The 20,911-nt window shown below is 53.6% G+C and overlaps 1 protein-coding gene across 2 annotated transcripts; it reads left to right on the top strand.

The window, feature by feature from the left end:
• The first annotated feature begins 653 nt into the window (after window positions 1-653).
• ISM2 (isthmin 2) lies at window positions 654-19,574 on the top strand. Of its 2 annotated transcripts, XM_062636158.1 has the most exons (7): window positions 654-1,225; window positions 1,370-1,594; window positions 15,559-15,819; window positions 16,296-16,665; window positions 17,491-17,631; window positions 18,123-18,200; window positions 18,663-19,574. In XM_062636158.1, the coding sequence occupies exons 2-7, from the start codon at window positions 1,457-1,459 to the stop codon at window positions 19,178-19,180; spliced, it is 1,506 nt and encodes a 501-aa protein (XP_062492142.1). In that variant the 5' UTR covers window positions 654-1,225; window positions 1,370-1,456; the 3' UTR covers window positions 19,181-19,574. The 2 variants fall into 2 exon arrangements, with proteins under 2 accessions (XP_062492142.1, XP_062492141.1); XM_062636157.1 differs by having other exon boundaries at window positions 654-1,594.
• The last annotated feature ends 1,337 nt before the right edge of the window (window positions 19,575-20,911 follow it).

Raw genomic sequence — 20,911 nt, 5'->3', positions numbered from 1 at the left:
ATGCTGGATTTAGGGTTTCTGTGCTAGGTGTCCATTTCTGGGGGCCGTGCCAGCACCGGCACTTCTCCTCAGTGGGCTGCAAAACCTCCTTTCAGTGTCTTTCCCTAATAATACCTTCATGATAATTTTGCTCACAGGCTGCTGGATGCCTGTGGAGATCCTGGAAAAGAAGCTTTCCAGATCCCAGGTACCCAGCAGCACCGTATTGCTAGCGGGCTCTGGGGGCTAGGAAAGATGCTGGCGGCGCAGGAGAGAGCAGATCAAAGAACCAAGGCTTGTTTCGAGTGATGGAAACTTCCTCCCGCAGCGCGGGAACAGCCGGAGCGTTCACCGGGGAGCACAGAGCCCCGCTTTTGCCCCAGTCCCTGCGCTGAGCCCGCGGCCCCACTCGGTAGAGGAGAGTGCAGGGTCTGGCCTTGGCGAGCGGGATCCGACTCCGTGCCCCAAAGCTTTCCTCCCAGGGGAGCGGCTGGAGGCTTTGAGCGTCTGCTGCGGCTGAGTCCCTCGCCCGGCTCCCGCCCCTCCGTCCAGGGCGCCTCCATCCCCCCCCCCCTCCTCTCGCGGCCGGCCCGGAGCCCGAGGCCGCCTCGCCTCGCCGGGAGGGCGCTGCCCCGGTGCTGCGGCGGGGCTCCCCCGGAGGGCAGCGCCCGGTGCCGCGGGGCTTGTGCAAGGCTGGCGCCGCCGAGGCGAGCCGCCGCCCGGCAGCGGAACAAAGAGCCGCGGGCCGGCCCGGGCCGACCCCGCCGGAGGGGCAGCGCCCCGCAGGGTACCGCCGGGCAGGGGCGATGGGTAAGGGGCCGCCGGGGCCATGCGGCTGCCGGAGGGGAGGAGCGGCCGGCGGCACCCGAAGGGGGCAGCGCCCGGAGAGAGCGGGGCAGGGGAGCGTGAGGGCCGGCTGCCTCGCCGCTCGCCCGGGAGGGGCTTGACCGCGCTCCTTGCGAGAAGGAGCCTCTCCCCGGCGAGCGGCCGCGGCCCGCCCGCCCGGCGGTGCCTGAAGAGCCGCGGCAGCCCCGGGGAGTGACTTGGCGGGGGGAGGAGAAGAGGAGGAAAAGAAATCAGATTGCCGAAGGGATTAGGAAGGGGGATGGGGAGGCGAAGCCCTCTTCTCCCCCCTCCCTCTCCGCTCACACTTGTGAAGCTTTTCAGAGTTATCCTTCAGCATCAGTGGCACCGGCGGGCGAGCCCGGGGAAGCAGCGACACTGAAACGTGCTCGGCAATCTGCAAGTGAGATCACAGGGAGCGGAGCGGCCCTGCCCGGGGGACCCTGCCCCGTCCGCACCCGCCGGAGCTGCGCTTCCCGGCGGCGATAGTTCATATACATTAATGTGTTTCTGAGTTTCCCCTTCTTCTTTTGCTTTCTCGAGCAAGGAAGGACGGGGCTTGCAGCTTTGCGGGAGGGCGTGCTGCCGGGCCGCCTGCCCTGGGCGGGCGAGGAGGGGCGAGAGGGAGGGAGAGATGCCGCTGATTAGACGAAAAGTCGTGCTCATTCTCGGCTTCGTCTTCCTGACAACTTTCCTGGCTGCGGTGAGAGGGCTGCCCGTGAGGAAGCAGCGCAGCAACAGCCCCAAGGAGAGAAGCTCCAAGCTGGCGGAGGTAAGGCAGCCTTTGGGGAAGGATGGAGAGCCGGGGGGGTTCAGGGCCGAGCCCTCCGCAGCCCTACCCGTGCCCAGACGGCTGAGGGAGGAAGCGAACCCCCCCCCCAGCGGGGTCATCTGGGCTCTTTCGGGGACGGTTGTGCATCTCCGAAGGGAGCATCTAACACGTGTCCCGCGGCCAGGCCGCCCGGAGCCCCGGGGGGGAAGCAGGGCTCCGTGACTCCCCTCTGCTGGGCTGGCACTTCACTCGCTGAGGAGCAGAGCCCTTTCCCGGCCCCCGGGATTGTCGGGTAGCCCCAGTTCTGCACTGAGGCTGCAGGAAAGGGGCTGGTTTAGGTGTTTTGGGGGGGGGGGGGGGCGAGCGCCGAGACCCAGCGCTCGGGAGGATCCGTTGCCTCCAGGGGGCAACATCCCCGCAGAGAGGGGTCCAACCGCAACCCGACCTGCGGCAGCATCAGTGGCGTTGGTGGTTTGCCAGGAACTCCAAAATTCTGCTACTACAAAAAGAAGACGTGACGGATTTCAGCCGCCGTCTCCCCTTCCCGCTGGGACGACCTAGCGGCAGATTCCAGAGTGGTCGTGCTCTGTTCTCATCCCCGCAGCCTGCGCGCCGTCCAGCATCCCGGGCAGGAGGCCTCGGGACCCCCCCCCAGGCTGGGGAGGAGGTCTTGGGGCTGCATCTCTCGCCCCTCTGAGAGCCGGATCCGGCCAGCAATGGCATCGTGGAAGGGGAAACTGGGAACCAACTGGTTGGAGCTGATGGGGATGACAGGAAAGGGACGGTGAAGAAGCAAACTACCAGGAGGGCAGGAAGAAGGGTTTGAATAAGAAAGACAGACAGCTGAACAGTTAAAGCAAGTTATTTACATCTTGACACTGTTCTCTGGAGAAAAAGTGGCTCAGGTAGCAGAGCTGTGTTTAAAAAATACGGTTTTGAAGAATTCTACTGATAGAAGTGGGTGAAAGGGCTAAGTGGGAAAAATGGCTATGAGAAAAGCTCTACGAGGTAGAGCAAGATGGGGTAAGAGAAGCCCAGCCCTTGCTGGTGATACACAGCAGTGCGGGGAGCAGCAGGTTTGATCTGCAGTGTTCCTTACACTGGCAGAGGAGGTGCTGAGCAATGACAGTATACCTTACTGCTAGTTATTGCCAAACCATGGTGCTCATCTCAGGGGAATCATGCTGGTGCTGTATTTTGCTTGTAAGACTTAAAGCACAGACATAGTTGCCGGTTCACTCACCAGGCAAATGCCAGGCAGAGTGTGCTCAGCCTCCAGCTGCAGAGGGAGTAGGGATTTAAGGTGGAAATCCAGGAAAATATTGCAGCCCTGTAGCAGGGGGCGTAGGACAAGGACAAAGTGCATATTAGGAAGCTGTGCAGGTCCCCACCACGGGACCCTGCAGCACAGTCTCAGGCTCCTTTTTATCTGATGTCTGAAATACATCGGGAAGCAGGGCAAGCTTCTGTCAGTCCCAGTTTGTGAGTGGCTGTGAATGGGGAGCGTTGTGTGACCAGCCAAAGATCACATACGGCACTCACAGCACAGCCTCTGTCCCCAGGACTTTTGCTTCTTGCAGAAATACAAACATACAAGTTTATAGGCAGAGGTTTGAGGGTGGAGGTGAGGAAGAAGATGAAGAATAGATTCCTCAGGGGAATGGCATATTGAAAAATGTGGGATGTGAGCATGACGTGAATGGTATGGAATAAGGGGTGGTTACTGTCCTGGGTTCAGCAGTAGCAGTCATTTTTCTCCTCCTTAGTAGCTGGTGCAGTGCTGTTTTGACTTTCATCCTGGGAACAGAGGTGATAACACTGATGTTTTTAGTTACTGTTCAATAATGTTTAGTCTGACCAAGGACTTTTCTGAGCCTCATGCTCTGCCAGGGAGGAGGGGAAGCTGGGACGAAGCAGAGACAGGACGCCTGACTCAAGCTAGCCAAAGAAGTATTCCATGCCACAGTACGTCATGCCCAGGATGTAACTGAGAGTTACCTGGAAGGGCTAGTTCACTGCTCGGTTGGGCTGGGTATCGACGGGTGGTATTGTATTCTCTTCCCTTCTTATTTCCCTTATCATTATTATTATTGGTGGTAGCAGCAGTGATTTGTGTTATACCTTAGTTACTGGACTGCTCTTATCTCAGCCCGTGGGAGTTACATTCTTTCAATTCTTTTGTTGGTGCTCCTGAGCACACCTTGTATCCCTCCAGGTACCAGCTTCACACTCTGCACAGCAGGGAGAAAACGATAGGTTTTGGCATGTGTCTTCTGACTGTGTTGGGAGGAAATCCTCTGTTTCTGGTGCCTGTGGGGAAGAATCTGGAGCAGACATGCCTGGTGTTTGAACTAGAGCAGGGAGCAGAAGTGCAGCAGTATGGTGGTTAGAAAAAAATCCAGAGTGATTTTGGGTCATAGGCACAGATGGTTCCTGTTGCAGCGCTGATACGTCCTGTCTCTGTGGCAGCAGAGCAGCCACAGCTGGAGTATTGGTTACACTACGGGTAATGTCCTACAGATGTGGGTAGAATGAAGGGGGCCAGGAGGAGAAAAATAGAAATGACAGACAGAGCAGATAGACAATCAAAACCATTAAACAGTTACAAAACTTGGCCTTATTTTATTTTAGCATCTTCATGCCAAGTAAACATTTTCCCTTGGTTTAGAAGTGAACGGGAACTTTTATAATTTGTGCTGAGCCTCAGAGTTGTATTTCTATACTAAAATAATCTAGAAAAATTAAACCCATTCAGGTTTTCAGTAAATTTTGGTGTTTGGAAGTCTTCTAATTGCAGGAAGGATGGAGAGAACACATGCTTTACCTTTGGGTGATAGCCTTATCAGTATGTCCCAAAGTCCTGTGCCACAGTCAGGATCCACTGCTTCCAGTCATTAATTACCAAAGGAGCCAGCATTTGCATTTACATTTTCTCAGCCTTGATACTGAGTAGAAAAGCTTTGCCTGAGGTACACCGAACCCAGCATAAGCAACAGATGTAGCGAGAATGTTTTCTATTTCTTCAGCCCAATTGACTGGAAGTTGAAACACTTTCTTTCCAAACTGTGACTTAAATCTAACAACAGAAGATAGCTGCTCATTTGGAGTCTTTTTCCTGCTGTTATGGAAGGCAGGTAGGCTCTGAAGTAGGAAGCAGGTGCACAGCAGGGGTTTTAGAAGCACTTTTGCGGGTCAGATGCATCACACTCTGATGTGCGCAGTAATGTGCAAGTCCAAGCACTGACCCATGCCAGTGGCTCTTCAGATTTGGGTAATTGAATACTTGGAAAAGCTTGTGTCTCTTGTGGAGATGAGAGACAGCTCATCAAATTGCTTAACAGTCTGTTTATTTTTGAAGTCGGGGTTTAAATGCAAAATATGTTTTGATAAACTTGGTGGACTTCAAAATATTGGCTTTGAGCATTGTTAATAAATATTTGGGTTCTTTCCAACTGATACCAGTCTGCTCCAGTACTCTTTTAGTAAATAGAAAATAGCCAACATTCTAACACACTAGACATGTAAACAGTAGAAGTTATTAGATCTGTGTCAACCAATACAAGCACTTCAATACCTATGCATAGAAATAATAGTACTGGCAGTAGCAGTGATGGGGGTGTTGGTAGCGAGCGTCCCAGTGGTGATGGAGCACGGCAGAGGAAGGTGGCACCATGCTATAGGGGGTCCAGTCCCAGTGACTGTGGGCTCGGTGGCAGGAGGGAACTGCTCCAAGAGCAAGAGCAGCAAGCAACCTGAGGCACCCTGGGTTGTTACTGCAGGGCTGGGACAGGGACAGGGTGAGACTCCAGGCTGGAGCTTGCTGTTGGAGTTCCCTGGTCTGAGTCTTCAAGCAAAGCAAATCTGGTGTCTGTGATAAGTGATAATAGAAAGCAACAAAAGAATACCAAAGGGCTGTAGTTGGCTGCAAATCAGTGGGTTTGTACAGCACCTCATATGAGAGGCTCCTGCACCCTGAGAAAGAAGGAAACGAGCAACAACAGTGTGTATTATTTACTGATTACCTCAGGCAGCCAGAGTAGCAATGGGAAACTGTGCTCAAACCTGACGGTCTCCACCAAGATGTTTTCCTTGCTGATTAAAAGCCATTGGTAGCAGTCTTGATTTAAATCCACCTGTCCTGTGTATAGGGAGCCTGAGAGCAGAGGAGTGCTTAGAAATTGAATGTATAGCAGTGACAAGATGCCTGACTGGAGATATCAGCAAGTGCAAAGTAAAGGAGCTTCAAGGTGACGTGGAGTGGCTGTACTAGGTAAAAAGCATTAAATGGAAATATCAACAGGGCTTGAGTGGAATTTGTCAGGAGATTATAAACTGGGGGAGCCCTGTTATTTGGGACCCCTAACATAGCCTACACATGCTGCCTGGGGAGACCACTGGGGCTACCGCGGGGGAGAATACGGGTGTTCGGAGCCTCCCGTGTGCTTTCCCCAGGGCCATATCGCCGTGCTGTGTGTCTCCAGCGTGTGTTGCCACCCGTGCGTGCCAGCCCTGCGTGGGGCACCCGGACCTGCCCTGCCAGGACCCGCGGCTGTGTCAGTAGCAGAGTCATTTTGCCTGCGGATGTGCTTTTTACCTTTTCATTTCTTCAGCAATTAAGCGTTCTTGTCCCTGGCTTTGTCCTTGGCGGAGGTCGGATTTGTGGGTACAAAACGTGCACTGAAGCATCCTTCCGCTCTGAAAGGGGCTCTTTGTGCGCAGGGAGGTACTTCACCCTTTGTAGCAAATTTCCTTTTGAGAAGTGCCAAATTATCTTAGTCAACACAGTTGAAAACCCTCCTGCCCTGGAGCTCAGGCAGGAGCAGAAACAAAAGGGAGCCGGGTGTAGGGAAGCTGCCCGACAAGGGGGCTTCTTCCCTTTTCACTGCACAAATAGGTCTGCTTCGCTCCCATTGTTACAATCAAAGGGGTTCCTGTAAAAGGCACATATAAGGGTAGAGATTAGGCATAAATCTCCCTACAGGGCATTGCTCAGCCCTCTCTCTGGGTTCCCAAAAGTGTCCAGCTCTTGCAGACCTTCTTCTTAAAGACAGGTAGGTGAGGACTTATCCTGCCTTCAGTCGCTGTCCCTCCAAGCCCAGTGAGGTGACGCAGGGAGTGTACTGGGAATTAATTCCTGCTTTCTTCTTGTCAGCATTTTAGGAGTAAGGAGTACAAACCAGGGATTTTCTGGTTTATATAGTACCAGTACAAAACTCAGAATAATCCCCAAAACGGGATGCCTGGACACTTTCCACAGGGATGCCTGATACTCTGAGATACAGTCACAACAGCAAGGTGGCCTGTGCCATCCAGCTCCTCCAAAGCCAATGCTGCCAAAGCTCAGTTTTTTATATAAAACACCAGAGCTCAAAGCCAAGAAGCAGGGAAGAGACTGCAGCCATGTTTTGGTGTGAAAACGTTTCCATTTGAGACAGGAGCTTGCCAAAGTGTGAGGACTATATTTTTCTCTGGTACACCATTTTTGCAGGGAACATTCACTGGGCTGTTGGATGCTTTTATGTGGTCACTTGTAAAAGTCTACCTGCATGGTATTGCTTCCAAGCAGCTCAGTTTCTGCACATTCCCTCTGTGTAGTAACTTCTTTGAGAAGCTGACATGAAATATACTTCATCTCGGTACTTACGAGGTGTGAGGCCTGCCTCTGAGTCCCAGGTGGCTCTTGGTGTGAAGGGCACTGACACCTCCTGGACTGCAGCTTAGTTAGTCTCCAGGGGAAGGATACAGCTTCAAAGGGAAAAAATGCAATAAATTGCTGCCTTCTGCTGGTCCCCAGTGCTGCTGGACAGGCTCAAGGTGGGAACCTGTCTGCAGATGGCCAGGAAGCACCCATGCATTCAGGGAAGAGGTGGCAAGGCTTGGCTTTATCTTGAATTAGGAGCTGCTGGTTAGCCCAGTCTTCCAGGGCCTTATCTAGCACATAGGACTTGAGTGTGAGGCAGGGCTGCGAATGTGTCCACAGCCAAGGAAGCCTCTGTCATTTAGGGTACAGTGGGAGGCTGGTGCATGGCATGGGTTTGGTGCCCTTCAGGTGAGCTGTCCTCCATCCAAGCTCTGACAGCCTGAGCCTGTGTATGAGCAAGCCAGCCCTGCCTCTTTCCTGGCAGCTGAGCCCCAACGCACTCACCAGTCAGGGGGATAGTATCTGTGGGGTGTCCAGGACCTGCCCTGTGTCCCCCTGTGTCTTCTAGCAGGCTAGGAGTCAGGGGGAGGCTGGCGTTGGTCTGGCCTCTTCAGTTTCTGCACTTGCTTTGCTGTATCTTGTGTTCCTTCCTTCTGCGTTTTTGCCTGGGCTACAGTAGGGAAGGAAGCAGCAGCTGGAGCAGTCAGAGGGTTACGGTGTGCAGGCTGACAAACATGGATCATTAGCTGGAGCAAGTTAATGGTTACTGAAGCACATGGGATTCAGAGCTGAAACAAATTAATAGCAACTCAGCCTGATGCATTAAGAGCTTATGTGTATTACAGTTCAACTGTGTTAAGAGAAAACATGTGCCTTAACAGGAGCTTTTGCCAGAGAGCACCAGAGGGTATGGATGTGTGTCTGTTCACTTGCCTGGGTGACCGCTCTGTGCAGTCCCTGTGGGGCCCTGCTCCCATACGTGTGCTGTGCTCTATCTGAGCAGCACCCAGCTGGCCTGGTTGCAGCAGAGGTCTTGGGTACCTTCCTCCTCAGGTAGGGGTGCCTTGCCTCCTGCTGGACTCCTCACAGCAGGCACCACCCATCAAGGGTTGGTTCTTGTACCTATGTGCTTGTGCAGGGTCTCTGGTGAGCACAGCCCTGGCTGCTGCACAGGGACATGTCAGAGGTGTGAACCAGAAGTCCCAGTTTCTCCATTGCAAGGTCTATGCAGCTCATCAATGCGGGAGGCAGGGCAGCCCCTCCTGGGGCAGGTGGGGAGGAGAAACTGAGATGTGGAGGGCTTTCCCAAGAGCCTGCTCCAAATACGACATGGCAGACATGAACCTATTCCTGGCCTTGCCACAGGCTGCCTGAAAGACCTGGGGCAGGCCGTTTTCTTTGTCTGCAAAATGGGGGTTTACAGCACTTTTCTCAGTGTCAGAGAGGGAGAAGATATTTACTGTAGAGAAGCACCTGTGTGTGACACTGAGGGGTGCAACAGCCAGGCGTGGTGAGAGGCTTCTACTTGTGCTCCTTGCATTGCAAGTGACCTGGGGAGTTGTTTGAGGGTGCCACAGGCAAGTTACTCATCAGCACACCTGCAGGAGAACTGGCTGTGGTGAGAGGGGCCAGGCTATGCCAGCCGTGATGTACAGTGAGGAGCACTCGCAGCAGCCTGGCCAACTGCTCTGTTCTTGGTCTTGCACAAAGTCAACTAGGCCATGCCCTTGCTCCTCATGGTGCTGTGTGCTGCTGCTTCTCCTGGCTGTGGTGTCTTCTGCTCCAGGGCTGGCTCTGCCTTGGGGGCAACTGAGTCACCCAATTTGAGAAGGGTTTTGAGATTACAGTTACCACAGTTGTGAGACATGAAAACAAATGAGAGATGAGAAAGCCTTTGATGCTACTTCCTGCAGCTCTCTACTCAAGACAGTTGGGATGAAGCTGGTTATAAGAGAGAGTGATTCCACATGATCTAAAGTGTTTTGATAACCGTGTGAAAATTATAATCCTGAGGGTGTAATAACTACCTGCACAGCCACAGTTTGCTGCCAGCTGCTTCTGGTCTGCCATAAACAGCATCTGCCCACACAAGCGTGATAACCGAGTGCCTTGTCTGTTCTACCAGCATTTGCAGAGCTGCCTAAAACCTAAAGGGAGATGCTTCAGTCTTTATCTGAAGAAAAAAGAACAAAGCAAAACCAGCACTGAGGTGTGAGCTGATCCTGAGGCAGTGTCATGGTTTAACCCCAGCCAGCAGCAGGTTCAAGCCCCACACAGCTACTCACTCCCTCCCTGAGGTGGGATGGGAGATACAATTGGACGGTAAAAAGCAAGAAAATTCATGAGTTGAGGTCAAGGCAGTTCAATAGGTAAAGCAAAAGCCATGCATGCAAGCAAAGCACAAGGAATTCATTCACTGCTTCCCATGAGCAGGCGGGTGTTCAGCCATCTCCAGGAAGGTAGGACTCCATCATGCGTAATGGTTACTTGCGAAGACAAATACCACCACTCTGAACATCCATCGCTTCCTCCTCCTTCCCACAGCTTTATAAGCTGAGCATGATGCCACATGGTATGGGATATCCCTCTGTTCAGTTGGGGTCAGCTGTACCTGCTGTGTCCCCTCCCAGCTCCTTGTGCACCCCTAGCCTGCTCACTGGTGGGGTGGTGTGAGAGTCAGAAACACTGTGTAAGCACTGCTCAGCAATAAGTAAAACATCCCTGTGTTATCAGCACTGTTTTCAGCACAAATCCAAAACACAGTCCTACAGTAGCTGTGAAGATTATCCCAGTCAGAGCCAGCACAGGTAGACCAGTGAGCAGAGCAGTTGGACGATCATGGTCCTGCTCTTGTGCCATAGCTCCTTTCAGGCAGGAATGTAACTGAGGGCAGAAGAAGAGGGAGGCAGCTGGAGGTATCCACTGCCTTAAATTACCTCTGGCAGATCTTCCATAGCTCACTTGTGAGAGCCCTGTGTGATGGCTCCTGCTAAACCACCTGCCTATAAGTACAAAGGTGTTGTGTCTGATTGTTGGGATCGTGGCTCAGGAGGTCTTGAAGACAGGAACAGGGACTGGGAGGCGTCTGCACCTTTCCCATTGTCTCTTAGGCACCCACCCAGCTCACGGCAGCTCTCTGTAGGAGCATGCTGTGCCTTGGCACAGTTCTGGGTGCTCCATTAAGAGCATGATGAGTTGATGCAGAGGTCTCTTGCCTGGTGTGCACCCAGTGAGTTTTCCATCTGGCTGAAACACTGTGCCGGTAGATGGGTTATGAGCTGGGAGGATCAAACTACAGTCCTCCAGAGGCTACAGTAGTCTCAGCTGGCTGGGCTTAAAAAGCCCTTTGAGTCGTGTTTGTGGTGGGGTCCTCAAGGAGAGAGCTTGCCCAGCACTATGGGAGGGAGGCAGAGTGGCACACAGCATTTGTTCCTGTTGATTACACTTCAACCTTCCCTTGTTTTAAAGAGACCACAGTGTCACCTGTTAGCACTGGGAAAAACCTCTACTTTCTCCCATCCCGCCAGCAAAAACTGTCCTGAGCCCTTCTGCAAACTATGCTCCAGAGCTCCCCACACACAGGCTGGCCTTCCTCCTGAAGCAACTGACCAGCATCCTTCTGCTTCCATGGCTTTATAATAAAACCCTGCCCTGGAGCTGCTCCTGCCCAATTTCAGTCGAAGATAGATTTTGTTGGAAAGCTTTCTCCAAATCTTCACAGGTTGTTTAGGTGAATATGGAAGGAAAAGTTTTATGGTAGATAAAAAATGTTCTGGTTTCTCTTCTGTTCTTGGCTAATTTCATAAGTGGGTGAGTTTGCAACAAACTGCAGGACAGATGTTAAAATAATGTCGGAGAGAGCTTGGGGGGAGGAGTAGGAATACACTTGTGTAGACTCAGCTCTATTCAGGAAAAGATCAATAGTTCTTCTAGGGGGTTCTCATTTCAGTACAGTGTGGTAGAACTATTCAAAGGAAACCTAACACAAGTAGTAATGATTAAGCAACAAAACCCTCATTCCTTATAATTGTAGACCAATGTGATACCAGCCCTTAGCAAATACATCATTTTTCTCGCCGCAAGCCCAAAGCAGAGCCTGACTGTTGCCTCTGATCTGACTCCCCTGCGCGCAGGTTTCTTTTGTTCAAGCTGAACAAGTTTATGTGCTCACTAATTGGCTCAGGATAGGTGTGGGTGGAAGTTGCGTCCTTGGAGCTTGCCCTGTGCAGGGACTCCCTTGTGCTGATGCACAGGCTCCAGCAATGCTTCGCTCCCAGGGAGTTATCTCAAGCGTACTTGGCTTGGGTTTAACCCCATGATGAAGAGCAGCTCTGCTCTGCAATGTATGTAGTTACAGAGAGCACTGTCAGTGGGTTCAGTGGCAACTTGTGCCTACAGAGGAACATGCGGCAGGGACAAGTACTTGTGGTTGTGGTGGCGGCATAGTGGTATCTCTGGTTGCTGAAGGGCATACAGCACAGGGACTATTATGTCGATGTTTTCAGGTTTTAAACTGCTGTAGGATCTGAGATGTCATGTCTCCAATATTTTTTACATAAGAGCTGCAGCACATGGACGTTGGTCATTTGTTTTCTGAACCCAGATTTAGTTCAGAGTGTTAGAGAAGTTTGTAGCAAAATTGCAGATTTTAAGGCCAGAAGAAATCATTAGATCATTGGATTTCTTCCCTAGCACAGATGCAGTACATATGTGTTGAGCCCAGTGACATGGGTTTGACTGTCTCCACTAGAGATATTACCACTTTCCTTGTTAGCTTGTTCCTGTGGTTAATCACCTACAGTGTTAAAAACACAATCCTTATTCCTCAGCTGAATTTGTCTGGCTTTGACTCGAATGTGTTGGTTCCTATTATGTGCTTCTGTTCTGGATTAGAGGGTCTCTGGTGCCAGATGGATTACTGCCTTAAAGAACTAGGAAATCAAGTCACTGCTTTTTCTTTTTAACATGACAAATTCAATTATACAAGTCTGTCACTAGAAAAGTCTTTCCATCCCTTGAAACGGTTTTGCAGCTGCTCTCTTTGCCATCTTCATATTTACAAGCAATTTTAATGGAGGCATATGGACTAGAAATCAGCCTTTAGTCTCTAGAGAAATTATATGTGTCCTTTCCACACACCTTCTCCACACACCTTGTCACCCATCTTGTCTACAAGGTAGGCACAACACTGGGGTGAATTACTGACAAGCTCCTTCCCCTTTCTAATATCTTTGCTGAGTTTGTGCCCCAAGGTCCTACACTGACCCCCTGCACAGTCTCCACTACAGTGGGGAAAGCCTGGATTATGTGGGAAGAGCTCCTGTGCTGGTAGGGAGGCAGTTGTGATCCTGCATATGGCCTTCAGTCTAAACATGCTTTTAACAAACAGAAAGTACATGCTTTTTCCTGAGTGCTGCCCCAGAGTTTCTCTTGGATTTCTGCCCTGGAAACCCTTATTCCCAGCCAGGCAGGATATCCCAAGTGTACGCAGGAGGAGCTGCGGCAATTCCCCCTTCAACTTTGTCCTTTGCTTGGTGCTGGCTGGTTGCAGGAGAAGGTTGGAGCTCAGCTGTGAGATATTATGACTTCTCATCACTGTGCAGTCAGCTTCTATGGTGTGGTGGCAAGTGTCCTTCACCAGTGTCAGAAGCAGAAGGGAGCTGCTTCGACCATCTCTGCAATGGTTTGCAGCCTTTCTCCTGCACTCCATGAAGAGTAGGGGAGTAGAGTTTTCACTCTTCTCTTAGCTGATGCGCTGCAGTGGCTTAGCTCCAGGCTAAATGGCTTTATCCAGCTGTTCCCTAAGCAGGGTGGAGGAGAGGGTGACAAGAGCATGACCCTTGAGGGCAGCTGCCTGTGTGGCTGGCAGGAGCCCCTTGGTTACACAGAGAAGGCACATCTATCTATCAGGGTCACAGTACCATGGATGCTCTGACCCAGAGGGAACACTGGGCCTCCCTGAACAGCTCTAAAATCCATGACTTGATAATCACTTGGGTCAGGCACTGAGCAGGACTGTGCTTTCGAGGGACATCTTCTGATGCAGGGACAAATTTTATCCCAGCAATGCCTCTGAGCGCTGCACACGTTAACAGGAGAGAAGGGTTGGGTGCTATGGTTCAGTGACAGTCGCTGAAGGACTTTGGGCCATCCAGGTCAGACACCCCCAGCAGTCTGTTCTGGGAGCTCTGTTCACCCAGTGGCAGTTCTGCAGCCAGTTCCCCTGGGGCAGTTTTACATTTTCCCTGTGGGAACTGTACTCTGAATTTCTTGAGCTTGTTTGGGCGTAAAATCTGAATTAGGCACTGAGTGCAAGTTTGGAGACTCAGAGTCTCTTCCTGGCTGGCTTGCTCTGATGTCCTTGTGTGAGCTCGGATCCTATTGCTAGAGGAGACCTTGCTTTCCATGTGTATTAAATTGGGGTTGTCTGTGAAATGAGCTTACTCAGCCCCGATAAGCTCATTACAAATCAGGCAGGAGTGCCAGCCTCGCAGGGCTGTTGGCAGCCACTTGTGCTTGGCTTGTGCTGGGCACACGCAGCTGGCAGCAAACCCAGCGCTGGTGGGTGGTGTTGTACAGCCAGAACTGGGACACAGCGAGGTTTGCTTGCTTGCCCCCCTTGCTGCTTCTGCTCTGCCTGGGCTCCTCCTTTTCCCTCCCAGGGAGTCCCTGGGCACAAGAGGAGACCCGGCAAGGGGCTGAAACACCAGGAGACAGGCTGGAGAAGAGCATCATTCTGTGAGTCCTTCACAAAACTGCCGTGTTTTAGATGGGGGCAGAGAAAGCTGGGATGGGAAGGTGCAGGCAGAGGGTCTGTCTGTGCCCACGTTTGCTGCCTGCAGTGCCACGGGAGAGGGGTGAGCTCCCCTGCTAGGGAGAGGGGAGAGCCCAACGGCTCTCGCTGGGCAGGCTCCCTCCTCCCCACAGCACTCTCTCCTCCGGGCCCATCTGGTGAAGTATGTCACTGTCCCTTCCCCGCGCCCAGCCTGCTCTGAGCAGCAGCCAAGGGACCAGCAGCGTCCCTGCTGCTCTCTTCCCTCCCCCGGGAACGGGGGGACTGCCGGCTTTGATGTGTGGGCACAGGGCTGGGGACAGGCTGTGTGCGCTCATGAGAGTCTGGCCAGGCTCCAGCTGCCTTTGAAGTGCTCCAGTGATCAGGATGAAAGGGAGGGGAGTCCTTCCCCAAGCCATCTGGCTCTAATTGCAGGTAGAAATGCTTCTCCGCGTCCCCCGTGGGGAGGGGGCACGCCGCTCTCTGCCGCTGTCTTCGTTAATCCCGCTGCTCTCGGCTGGGCTGGCGCGAAGGGCGAGAGCTCGGGAACAAAAGGGGGTTTCAGCCGGGCAGCCAGAAATAGGCGACTTGCGGGGGGTTCGGGCACCTCCGCTCCTAGCCCCGGGCTGCGGGGCCCCGCAGGCCTGCCCGGGGTTGGCCCGTGCAGCCGGGGGGGTGCCAGTTGTTCCCATCTCCGGTTTCTCGGGCGCACTGGAGCCTGCTGGCCCTTTGACTCGCGCTTTCTCATGCCAGCGCGCCGAGCGCGGAAACGAGGAACGTGGGAACTCGGTGCGGTACCGCCGCTTGGCAGGGTGCGCTGTCCGCTTCCCTGCCCGCCGGCCGGCTGGAGCCGCTGCCCTGGCCGGGCTCCATGCCTGCTCCTCCCGGGGTAGGACTGGCTGTGAAGCACCGTGTGCCACTGCAGTGTCAGAGCTATAGGCACCACTGGCAAGTACGTTGTTTCGTCCTGTTTGGCCGGGTTGTGTCTACCATCTATAGCTATCTTTCCGCTCTTCGGGCAGTATCTGAAATCTCAATTAAACCTGTGTTGCGTGAACTTGTCTGCCCTAATACTGTCACCACAGAACAATTTATTTATGTGTGGTTTCCTCCCTTGTCATAAAGCCTTTGTTATAAACTTTTTATATAAACATATAAAATTATTAATCATGAGCTCTGGTAACTCTGTGACCAGAGGCAGCCTTTGCTGTTACCCATCTTCAGGGCCCAATAACTGGCAAAAAAGGGAGAGTGGGGAGTGGAAAGGCAGGTGAGATGGGCAATGGGACAGCAGAGGTGGGTAGAGAGGGTGGTCACACGGATGAGAAGCCTGAGTAGATCTGTAGGTTGTTCAGGTGCAATGGGGCCAAGCCCTGGCACAGCGCAGGCCCCTGGGTATTAAATAACATGCTCATTGCTGCCCTGATGCTGCAATGAGATAGGGTGAAGGAGCTGTTTAGTGCAAGAGACCAGGCTTTCCTTGTTGGGCAGCAGTTGGCTCCCTGCACAGCCACCCTCAGAAGATGTTCTCACCACCTCTTCCCTCTCCAGGTCTCTGCCTCATCTGGCACCCGTTCGGCAGGGGACGAGGAGCTGCCGCCATCGGGCAAGGCGCGGGGCCTGAGGCGAAGCGGGCAGGCTGGCCTGCGGCGGCATAGGCGCCGAGGGGTGGCTCAGCAGCCTGCCAGGAGCCCGGTGGTGCCACAGCCCAGCAGCACCGGCCAGGACGAGAACCTGCCTTTCATGCTGGACCTGCAGAGCTTGCCAGGGCTAGCCAACGTGGACCTGAGTGCCCAGAATCCCAACATCCAGGTAGGGAGCAGGTCTGCACGGGCAGTGAGGGGATACGGGCCAGCACTGCCTGTCCTCCCCAGCCTCATTTGGTTCCCTAAGAGGAGGAAACATCTCCTGGGTGGGATTCGTGTGGCCACTGCCATCAGTCTTCTTGGTAACTACCAGATGCGAGTAGCTGACAGAGACAGGGTGCTTGCCACAGAAATTCGGTCATGGCATCTTCCTTGTTCCTACAGCCCCTCTCTGGGGGCAAATGCTCCTACAAGGGTGACTTATCAATTTCTGATGGTGGTGTTGGTCTCTGTGGGTGACCACCAGCCACCCCTACCCCTCCTGCTCTGCCCCTGCTTCAGTCCCTTCTTCTTGTGCTCATTATGTGCTACTGTACCCCAAAGCACCTCTGGCCTCTCGGGCTGGGAACCATTACATGGGCTGGTTGGTCCATCCAAGTGCTGTGCCCTGGCTCACTGCCCTGCCTCATATCTGGCCTCCAGGTGACCATTGAAGTGGTGGATGATCCTCAGGCTGAGATGGAGATGGACTTGTTGAAGGAAACAAGTAATGACTGGTCCCTGACATCCCCTGAGTGGTTGTCTCACAAGGACCTCTTCTGGCCTCTTTTCTGGGAATACACTGACCCCACTGAAGGGGAAGAGGAGGAAGAAGAAGATGAGGAGGAGGAAGAGGAGGAGGAAGAGGATGACAACCTGGATGTAGGGAACAGGGAGGAGGAAGAGGAGGAGGAAGAGGAAGATTACACAGCAGAGTATGAGGAGGAATCAATGCTCAGTGGAGTGGGAGGTGACTGGGACCAGCAGTGGCCCAGGCAGAAGAACTGGATCTTTAAGGACAAATATAATTACGGTGAGTCCTCTTGGGTGCCTGCAGCTGCCCTGCACATGGGCACTGCCCTGCCTCCCTGCAGAGGAAGCAGGACTGCACTGCAGATCACAGCACACTGGTGCTCAGCTCCTACTAAAAATTAAGCAAGCATGCCAAGGAGTAAGGCCAGCACCCAGCTGAGGCTGCTGGCAGTGAGACATGCCAGCATCCCAGTGGGAATTGTCCTTGCATGTAATCAGACTGGAGCCTGGATTCTAGCAAAGGCATGTTCAGATGAGAAATACCATGTAAAGGTTTAATGGCAAGTACTGCTGCCATTATCTCTGTCCCTGGTGTGTTACCGGTGCCAGAAGCCTTTACCACAGGCCTGGGCATCCTCAGGAGAGGAGCTGCAGAGGGCTAGATGGCAGGTGCTGCTGGGCAGACAGGCCAGGGCACCACAGCAGCTCCCTCCTGCAACTTCCTGGCCACAAGGACAAAACCAGTCAAACTTTGCTAACACACTGATGCTTCAGCATCATGGCCAGTGCATCAGGCAGGTTTGGTGGGGATGGGGATGGGCAGTGCTGCCTGTTTGGGTCAGTATGACTAGGAGCAAAGCTGTAAGAGCAAGAACCTTTGCTTGGGAGCTGCTTCCCTGCAGCTGACAGCAAGGACAGGGTTGGCCCTTGGCACCACATGGCCAGGCACCTCCATGTGCCCTGGGCAGCGCTAGGCCTGCATCTCTGTAAAGGATATACCAGGGACAGGGCAGAGCTGAGGGAGGCCCCGGGTGGCTGCTGGCTCCCTTCCTGCTGAAGCTGTGCTGGGGTCTACTGCTCTCTGCCTCTCCCCTGTTGTATCCAGACTATGAAGACGAGGAGGAGTGGAGCCTGTGGTCCCCTTGCAGCATCACCTGTGGCAGTGGCAACCAGAAGAGGACCCGGTCCTGTGGCTATGCCTGCACAGCAACAGAGTCAAGGACCTGTGACCTGCCGCACTGCCCTGGTGAGCCCTTGGCAATACCAGTGCTTGGGCACTGACCGATCCCAGTGTGGGCTGGTCTCCTGCTGCTGCGGGCTGGGCACTGCTCATGCTGCAAGACATAGTTATGTTTAATGTGATCTGGGCTAACGACCACAGGGGTTTGTTTCTGTAATGAAGCTCTAATGAGGCTTTTACATGATGCCCAAGGGTGGTAGAGCTGGGTTCCAGCTTGGTGTGCAACTCCTTGCACCTCTCTCACACTGAAAGCTTAAAATGCTCTCCTGAGCAAATGAGCTCCTGATGGAGCTGGCTAAATCCACTGGGTTTTGCATAAGCTTGGGTGGGTCTGTCCTGCAAGTCTTGCTGCTGGTCCACCCTTCCAGGCAGAGAGCCAAAGCATTGGTGGGAGCGGGATTGGAAGATGGATGGTGTTTGGTGCCCTTATGGAGGAAAAAATACCCACCACTCCTGGTGTTCACCCTGGCACTTTGGTTTGTTTTTCGTTTCTCAAGGAGCAGATGGAGAAATGGTCTTCCCTACAAAGGAGACGCCTTTCAAAAGCGACAACACCACAGAGCTCCTCAACTCAGGTCAGCTTCTGCCTCTGCCTTGCTCTGTGGGTTTCAGTGCCAGATCTCATGGGGACTGGCTGGTGGGGAGGGCTCTCCCAAGGGCTGGCACATTTGGTGTCCAGACCTAAGTCACCCCAATCTCTGCCACAGAAGGCTTCAGCAGTCATACAGGCAAACCCAGTTCCTCTCACAGCCCTGGTACAACATGGTCCTGCTTTACAGTGCACTGGCTGAGGCCAGCCTGCCACATGCCCTCTCCCATGGTGGGTACTGCCAGCCCAGCCCTGTGGCAGGTGGGTCTGCCCCAGCATGAAACCTCTTCCACCCTCTTAGTGCCTCAGTGATCAAGCCTGGCTCCAGCTTGTCCTGGGAGCCTGACTGTTCCTGCCTGGAGGTGCTGGCAAGGCCATGGGCAAATGGCAGCTGGGTAAAGTGTGGTGCAGGCTGTGCATGCCCTCACGCTTTGGTGTCCTCCCCCAGAGGTGGACAGCTGTGAGAAGTGGCTGAACTGCAAGAGCGACTTCCTCACCAAGTACCTGAGCAAGGTGCTGACAGACCTGCCCAGCTGCCCCTGCTCCTACCCTCTGGAGGCTGTCTACAGTGCCGTCAACCTGAGGGATGAGCAGCAGGGCAAGAGCTTCCGATGGCGGGATGCCAGCGGCCCCAAGGAGCGCCTGGACATCTACAAGCCCACAGCACGCTTCTGCCTGCGCTCCATGCTCTCCCTCGACAGCACCACCCTGGCTGCCCAGCACTGCTGCTACGATGAGCACACTCGCCTCATCACCCGCGGCAAGGGAGCCGGCGTCCCAAACCTCATCAGCACTGAGTTCTCCCCAGAGCTGCACTACAAGGTGGACATGCTGCCCTGGATCCTCTGCAAGGGTGACTGGAGCCGCTACCACGCCGTACGGCCCCCCAACAATGGGCAGCAGTGTGCTGACAACCCTGCCGAGGAGGAGTACCTCTCTCAGCTGCAGGAGGCCAAGGAGTACTAGCCACAGCCATGTCAGAGCAGCCATGGCTGCTGCCGGATCCCACCCCACCACAGCCTGGTGAAGCCCTGGCCCTGCCCGGGGGCTCCTCACTGTCGCTGGGCAGCGCAGGGAGGATGCAGCGTCTTCCCATTCCCCCAGAGGGGTGCCTTGGCCCTCCTTGGATTTGCAAGGGTGCCAGAGGTTATATGGTGTGATGGTCGCCATGTCACATGGGGTGGTCCTGCACCCTGGGATGCCTGGTCTGGCGCACAGGGAGCTGCAGGGAATGGGAGGTGTAAAGGGAATTGGGAGCTGTTCCTGTCTGCTTTTGTTCTCCACAGTCTTTCAATGCAAACTGAAAGCTGAGTGTCTTCAGGGTGAAATGGCCTCAGTTCCTGCTGGCTTCATGCTGCATTTGAGGGGGAGCAGCCTGCTCTTCCCTGTGTGCCTGCCCTGGCACATGCTGGTCTACTTCTGAAACTGGGGGTGGGTCCTCTAGGGAGGGACAGGGCTGTCCCAGCCATGCATAGAGTGCAGGTGCCCATCTCCTCGGGTTTTGCATGCATGGTTGGGAAAGAGCAGGGTTTCATGGGTCCAGAGGGTGTGTGGGGCAGCCACCAGCCACCTGGGCTCCCTTGGCAAGGTTGCTTTGCCACTGTGGTTTGGGTTGCAAAAGGGAACACTGCGTGCCAAAGCCAGACACATGTGGACCTCAGAGGAGGTCAGCATGGAGGAACACCACCTGTTTGCATTTCAGCCCCTTTGCCTTAGTGCTTAGGGGAGCTGGGTAGCAGCACCCATGCAAGTCCCACCATCAGCCTATCCTGGCAGCCCCACAGTGGGTTTCAGTGCTCAGGAGTACATGTGACACTGCCCAGCAGAATGTGCCATGTTTCCAACCCACAGCACTGCTGGGGGCGGGAGGCAGCTCAGCTGCCACTCCTGCTGCTACTGGAGAGCAGCAAAAAGCACTAAGACAAGTTCTCAATGGGGATAGCAACAAATCAGGCACTGCTGGGTGCACCCAGCATTGCCCTTCTCTGGTCTGCTGCTGGCCTCAGGCCCTGCTACGTGCTGTGCCTGCCCAGGTCCCCAGCAAGAGGCAGCCCAGAGAAAGCAAGTTGTGTGTGCAGCCTGCGCTCCTCAGGCTTGCTGCCTGGCCAGGCGAGCCGGTGTGCCTCCACTCGTGCTAATAATGTCAATACCTGGTGTTTGCAGATCATGGTGCTCTCTATTGATGCTTTGGTCTTGCCTGGGTTTTATTCAGCTTTTCACAGGTTCATGGCAGTTTCTCCCAGCATATTCTGGGGGCTCCCAAGTTTCCCACAGAGAGGCTAGGCTGAGCATCTTTATCCCTGGACATTCAGTCACTGAACCTGGCAGAAACTTCATAGCTTTTATTTAGCAAATTTTATGCATTGAAGAAAACTAAGGAGCAAGTCAAACACATGTGAAGAAGAATTGAGTCATTGCTAGACTAGAGGTTTCACCCAAAGCTGTTGGCTACTCCATAGTTTTCTGCAGGACTCTGTTGGACAAAAAGCATCTGTGTGGATGCAGAGGTCCTTGGTTGACTGTCCTGTGCTAGGTCTGTCCTTTCATGAGGTCCCATAGCAATCTGGGGAGCCTTGTGGGAGTATCTTTTATATGTTGAATGTATGTTGATCCTTTTGCCTTGGTTATGGATAGAATATTGTGTCCTTGGTCATCAGTACCTAAGACTTCATTGCTTGCGAAAGTATCAATGAAGTT

The sequence above is a fragment of the Pezoporus occidentalis genome, unplaced genomic scaffold (genome assembly GCF_034315485.1).
Source record: "Pezoporus occidentalis ecotype Australia unplaced genomic scaffold, CSIRO_AGI_Poc_V1 ctg47, whole genome shotgun sequence".
In the NCBI taxonomy this organism is placed as follows: domain Eukaryota; kingdom Metazoa; phylum Chordata; class Aves; order Psittaciformes; family Psittacidae; genus Pezoporus; species Pezoporus occidentalis.
The sequence above is the reverse complement of the archived record's forward strand: the minus strand, read 5'-3'. Positions and strand labels throughout refer to the sequence as shown.

Excerpts from the sequence above, each read along its gene's own strand:
- ISM2 (XM_062636158.1), top strand. The coding sequence starts at position 1,457 with ATGCCGCTGATTAGACGAAAAGTCGTGCTCATTCTCGGCTTCGTCTTC. Across the intron at positions 1,595-15,558 it reads GAAGCTCCAAGCTGGCGGAG|GTCTCTGCCTCATCTGGCAC; the intron begins GTAAGGCAGCCT and ends TTCCCTCTCCAG. Across the intron at positions 16,666-17,490 it reads TAAGGACAAATATAATTACG|ACTATGAAGACGAGGAGGAG; the intron begins GTGAGTCCTCTT and ends TGTTGTATCCAG.